The sequence below is a fragment of the Micropterus dolomieu genome, linkage group LG19 (genome assembly GCF_021292245.1).
Source record: "Micropterus dolomieu isolate WLL.071019.BEF.003 ecotype Adirondacks linkage group LG19, ASM2129224v1, whole genome shotgun sequence".
NCBI lineage: Eukaryota > Metazoa > Chordata > Actinopteri > Centrarchiformes > Centrarchidae > Micropterus > Micropterus dolomieu.
In genome coordinates, this window is record NC_060168.1 from 19,507,946 (window position 1) to 19,514,659 (window position 6,714).

Sequence of the window (6,714 nt, forward strand, 5' to 3'; positions counted from 1 at the left end):
TTATCACACAGTGTCTGGTCTGTACTCCAGAGTGAGAGTACCGGTTCAGTTCTCGTCATATGAAAAACACTTCCCTTCAGATTATTAAGACGTACACAGAAAACTCCTATATGTTCCTCTAAACCAGTGATAATCACTACAGATCTGCTGCAGCGCCACTTCTCTACACAGGAGATTATGCTTATTGCTAAATGTAAATAAAAACATAATTATCTTAAAAGAGGTCTGAAATAACACAGAGAAAGTAACAATAATGCTCTAATACTTGGTCATTAATATGTTATGATATAGAGGTAGTGATTGAAGCATTGATTGACAGTAATAACAAACACTGAACAATGAACATGGAAAAAAAATTATCTCATCTCAGGAGAATATAAATACAGAGCTTATCACACCAGCCACTGAAACAAGGTTATTTTGCTCAAGGCTGAGACATAAATAATTCAGACTCAGGACTGCATGATGTTTGAATCAGCAGGATCGTATGAATCCTGGGGGAGAGTACCGACATGAATCATGGAGTTTCAAAGCTACTGTTTGTCATAGAGCTCAGACGTCACTGGTAAAATGTACTCAGTCGAGTTTACCACAGAACAATGGGTCTGAAAGAGTGTCAAAAATGGGTTTAAACTCCATGACCCGCTCCTCTGAGCTGTGGCTTTAGCCTGTCACGCTGACTGACAAGCTGCTCAAGACCTCATCCTTTCTGAAACAGTCACAGTTCAAATTCCTGATCCTACCCAGCAGCCAAGCAGTCATGAACTAACACAGAGTTAAACCGTGAGATTCAGTCAGAATATAAACAAGTTATGTTCCAAATGAAAAATACTCTTTCCATCCCGGCTGTAACATGCAACAAAAACAGACATGTTTTCTTTTCCCTGCATTGGGAATGGCTCTTTGCTTGGTGTCTGTGTGCTGGGGACAATGCTGCCCCACTGATTGTTTGAATTACACATTACAATGTATATAGTCTCCCCTGTGTGGCCCATGTGAGCCGTCTCTATTTAAATTCAATACATTTGGCTATCGGTTTAGATGCTGTGTGTGTATATAGCTGGCCACCCAATGTGACTCTTTATGCAGACGGATTAAAGATGAACAGCATCAAAACAAAGACACATTCTGCAATATAGAATATCTTTTCAATCAACTTGACAGAATTATAAAAAAAATATATAACAGAGCCATACAATACAATTTTAAATGAAGACTTTGCAGTAAATTGCAAATCTTAACAACTGACATATATTTGCACACTTGGTGTGGCACAAACAAAAGCTTATGGCTACCTGCAGTTGTTTCACATTGTGTGTGTGTGTGTGTGTGTGTGTGTGTGTGTGTGTGTGTGTGTGTGTGTGTATAAATATGCATGTATGTGTGCCTGCTATCGCACAGAGTAAGTAAGATTGTGTGTGTCTGCATTTGCAGTGTCTTCTGTGTTCCTGGTATTATAAGTGTGAATGTTTGTGTGTGAAGCAGTGGACAGCCGCCAGACCTCATTATTGTCATTCTCCTCACTGCCTAAAAGAGGTGCAAAGCGAGGCATTGCGGCTGCTTTCAATCCAGGAGCAGAGGAAAGATGGAGACAAAAGGCCCAAATTAAACAAATGCCGGAAAGCAGCTTGGAGAGCCAGCCTGTGGTCATTCGCTTTGAATGAGAGAGAACGGCTGCAGGGATATCCCATCTGGGTCTTTCAGTGGTGAGACCACACAGATACACTCCATCTCAGCATTCAGCTCAACTATAGGTCCACACACACTGGGGTGCCAGTTCATATGCATGTCCATGTGCATGCCTTTCTGGTACGTCTAAGTGGGGATGTGTCCATCTATAATCTAGTGCTGCTGTTTTTCAAGTCCTCCGCACAAAAATTGGTCTTGACTTCATCCTTGAATCCGTCTCCATGTGCAGATTGCCTGTGAACAACAAATCACATCTTCCACTGTAGCGTCATGACGTAGGACACTTACGTAAGACCATTCAACTTCCTATTCATTGTTCTTGTGTAATATGATCATTCGTGCTTCCACTGTTCTCTTGTATTTATAAATTCAACTGTCCAACCTCCAAACCACAGCAGAGCAGGAGCACTTTCATTGTGTCCACCAAAAAAGATTTTGTCTGAAATCCATTTACACGTCTCTCAAAGTTGTCATTTTACTGCCATTTTATCCCTCCACTCATGTGGATGTGTTTTGTGACTCTACATGTCTGTACACGCACATACATGTGAACTTTACCACGAAAGCGAAGATGTGGCAAGATGTTTGGCTGCACGCACTCACACAAACATGTAGATATATATTCAGGCTGTAATGCTGCACTTGTTGCTAAACTAGAGCACTACTACAGGTTCTTGTGTGTGCTAATTTCCTTCAGTCTGAGGTACTGGAAGTCCGACCGTCTCTATGCGCCATGGCACTGATGCTGAGAGTGGGTGATGAATCAGCAGGGGTTGGTGGAAAGAAGGAAGAGAAAAGTAAGAGGGTGGACGCCTCAGGTCCTCATGACATCACACCTGAAACAATAAAGAGAGGAAGGTTTTAGAATAAAAGATTGTTTGACAGATAAAGGGCTGATTCTCACATGTACGATGGATAGTAATTGCTCTTACATAAATTAGACCCATCAAATAGACCTACATTGGGAGCAATTTGGGATTCATTGTCTTACTACAAGGACACTTCAAAGCACCGACCCTACAACTAATAGTCAACCTCCTCTACCACATGTCTTACATCCTCTCCAAGCAAAGCTTTCTCACTGCTTCAAAATTCAAGTGACTGATCAAGAATTTCTAATTAGATATTTTAAAATCTGCATAGGAAATGGATTTTTGTTTAACTATAACACAGGAGCAATGGGAAGATGCTCCAGAACGAGAATATACTTGCTAAAATGAATCCTGATTTTTTCTCTTGTTTTTGTATTCTTGTGTTTTAACAACATATTGGTTTGCTCAAAAAGCAATAAACAAATGATTTTTTTCAAGCAACAGATTTTAATATTTTGGTTGCGTGTGGACTGACCTGCAGCGGCGAGGGTCAAGCCTCCGGCCTTTCCGGATGCAGCTCTCAGCTTTGATGGTGCAGCGACACTGACAAAACGGAGCATCCAGTGCCCACTTCCTCCCTCTGCAGGGGCGGCAACGAGGCCCCAGAGAGGGAGAGGGAGAGGGAGATAAGCTGGTGGGTGGAGGTGATGGGGGAGGAAGAGATGGGGGGGCATGGGTCCTGGATGGAGGAGGGGCGTAAGAACAGTGGGGTTAGCTGCATAGTGTATTAATTCACAGATTAACAAGTCCACAGCCATGCAAGTGGCTCTGTGAGCCTGCACAGTGATGCTGAGCTAAAAGTTTTGGACAAATAAAAAGTTTGACCTAATGGTTGGGCTAGATAATAAGTTACTGGATCACCAACGTTTTTTAAATTTATCCTGAGGGGGACCTGAATGTTTAACAATCCATCCAATAAGTATTTAGACACTGACAGTTAGAGCCATGCTATAGTATCCACACAGGGTCTAAAAGATTTAGCTATTTTGCCATTGATCCTATGTCACTAGCATGGCTAAAAATGAAGCGCAAGGCTTGTTTAAACATGCACAATGCCAGTCTGAAACAAACCCAGGTAGTGCAGTGTGTGGGAGATATGTGACTAATGTGGGATCCTGTTTCATCAGCTGCTGACAAACTTTCCGTCTGTCTGTAAATGTCCGTTACCATGGCTATATTCACTCAGTGGCCTGTGAGGCCTTGAGAGGTTTCTCCTCTAGATGCTCTGTACTTTCTCTGAGTCTGACAAAGTGTCCTGTGTCAGTTGGTCCATTAACCGGAGCTGGTTCTGCCTCAGTCTTCCCGGGAGGCTGGCAGCTTTAATGAAGTTACTTAATGAAGCAGAGAGGGGCCATCGTTATTCAGATCCCAGGGACCACGCCTGCCATTGGCATGGACAGACGGAGTGGCATTTGGGAGCAAATTACACAGATTTCACCCCTGCCAGAGTCTGAATAAAGCCTGTTCTGAGTGATGGATGGGTGCTGAGGGACATCACACCCAAACCGAGCCACCTCTGGCCCCCGGGTGCCAGAAATGACTGACAGCAAAGTGAAGTGGTGAGGAAAAAGAGCGCTAACGCCTTTATCCTTTGCAGCTCAAGACTGAATCATAGTAGTGGAAAGACACGCCCAACCTAAACTCTCCTGATCCTCTCAGATCATAGTGTGATCAAATGTCAGGTTAATAGTTTCAAAATGTTGTTTTTGTCCTTGAATGTTTCAACTGACCTTTTTAACAGCATAAGTCATGAATGAAATAATAAATAAATGTAACGTAACTGATCACAGTAAATATTAAAGATGAATGAATGGCTGCTATATAGTGTTATTTAGTGTGTATTTGTTTCATGTTTTTAAATCCCAGTGAGGACTTTAACTTGAATGCACATTAACCAATGGGGACAAAAATGAATGTCTCCATGGCTAGAGACTGCTTTTTGAGGGTTAAGATTAAGGCTTTAGGGTTCAGGTTACAATTAGGATAGGGTTAGGTTTAGGGTTAAGCATGTAGTTGTGACGGTTAAGGTTAGGGTTAAGGGGCTCGGGCACGCATTATGTTAATGAGATGTCCCCACGGGGATAGAGGAACAAACATGTGTGTGTGTGTGTGTGTGTGTGTGTGTGTGTGTGTGTGTGTGTGTGTGTGCGTGTGTGTGTGCATGTGTGTGTGTGTGTGTGAGAGAGAGAGAGAGAAAGAGACCTTGACCCCTGTGGCTGTAAAACAAATTGTCCTTCAGTAATAATGTAGACCAGATAACCTAGTTTTTGTTTCTAATCCAAACATTCACACTGACGCTGACATTATCTGGAAAATACTGACTTTACAACAAAAACATAACAAAAATGTCAGCTTAAGGCTTGTAACTGAGTTAAATACAAGCCTGTAATGGAGTTACAAGCCTTAAGCCTACTGAATATTCAACATACGCAGCTCTGGAGGCTCCAGTTGTCTTCTGTCTGGACTTCCCCCTCTCCTTTTTCTTGTCTTTTCTTGTTGGCTTCACATAGGGCCTGGGATTATCAGACACACATAATGTTACACACATTAAACAAATCACATTATTCACTAATTAAGGATAATTTGATGCTCTTAAATACCAGAATGTTGCAGGAAATGAACTAAGCACATTTTATTCATATACTATACTGAAGCACAATTCGGGGTACTTCTACTTTACTTGAGTATTTTAGTTAATGCTATTTTACTTATAATCCGAGGTAAATATTGTATTTTTGGTTCCACTAAATTTATCTGAAGTTATTTTGATGAAAATGATTTTCAGAACCTACATTTAACATATAAAATATGATGGGTTGCTACACAGTAACTTAATATCTTAACACATTCCCTGGCATAAACAAAAATCAACGCAGAAGACAAAACAAAGACATTTGTGTGAGCTATCAGGAGAGAGAGACACACCCCAAAAAGTAAGAGAAAATGTCACAGCTTATTAGCATTGGGTTTTTGGGCCATGTCCACAGCGCCTGGAGTTTACAATGCTCTGTCCACTCCAGGTTGCTGATCCCTATCCTCCTTATCATTTTGAGTGCCCAGCTTCTATTGAGCACAATCTCTTTTACTGCCCCCAACAGGAAAGTGCACCTGCCCACAGCTTTGGTTTTTGGTTTTCCCGGTTTAACGACCCCTGTCTGTTTGTTCTAATACCATCTGCTGCAAACTATATTAAACTATATCAAATTATTGGGCCTGTGTTTACCAGCTTAGCTCTGACATTATAAACAGAGTGTGCTCCTGCTGCTGTTTCTTTGGAGCTTTAATTTACTATCATGGATGTGTGACTCTGCTCCGTCAGTCTGTGAGAGAGCACATGGCACGGAAGATAAAATCATCACTATGGTGACAACAGGATGCGGGCTGCCCCAGGGGATGCTGGAAGAGAGTCACACAGATGCTAACTCATGGAGGGGCAAACACACACATAAACACACAAAGGCAAATATTCACACACATGAAAACTTCACACACATTAAAACTTCACACACATTAAAACTTCACACACATTAATAACAGTGCACAGAGAATGTACACATACGCAAATAGGCCTACATGTAGGGATTCAGCAACGCCAAACACGTATAGACACCTGAAGAGGGTAAAAACTGCATACACACACATACATTGGTATCCGTTATTTATGTCCACATCCTAACAGGAAGCAGGGGGACATAAACATTTAAGATGCAATCATATGATTGCGCAGTTGGACCTGCCAGTATGAGGTACACAAACAAACATCAGGGATGCAACGGGAATGTTCCTTTCTCACTGTACAACTGTCAGTCCCAACTGACGTTCAACAAAACCTCAACAGCACGGTACCTACCACCTGAAAATGATAGGTGTCTTCATGTTTTAGTCCACTGACCACAAATCTTAAGCTCTAAAGTCAATTTGCAGAAACTTGCTTGCATTGAGATAAATAAACCATCACCATTAACAATTTGTCACCTTGAATTTTGTTGTATCCTGGTGAGGCAGATCTTTAAGACCCATACCATGTAACTGCAAAGTGCCTGGTTCGATTCCACCTTTACCACATTACCTCCTCATGTTTCCTGCCATTTTCAAACTAATAAATAAACCTAAGAAAGGCAAAAAAAAAGTATTTCCGTTGTGTGGTAATGCA

The 6,714-nt window shown here is 41.6% G+C and overlaps 1 protein-coding gene across 1 annotated transcript in view; it reads right to left on the minus strand.

Moving 5' to 3' along the window:
• Positions 1-1,129: 1,129 nt before the first annotated feature.
• vegfba (vascular endothelial growth factor Ba) overlaps positions 1,130-6,714 on the minus strand; it is a 15,110-nt gene continuing 9,525 nt past the window's right edge. The window contains exons 6-8 of the mRNA XM_046029870.1: positions 4,991-5,074; positions 3,037-3,240; positions 1,130-2,525 (exon numbers count right to left, since the gene is read on the minus strand). Of these exons, the coding sequence (XP_045885826.1) occupies positions 2,504-2,525; positions 3,037-3,240; positions 4,991-5,074 (310 nt within the window). The 3' untranslated portion in view covers positions 1,130-2,503. The remainder of the gene's footprint in view (positions 2,526-3,036; positions 3,241-4,990; positions 5,075-6,714) is intronic.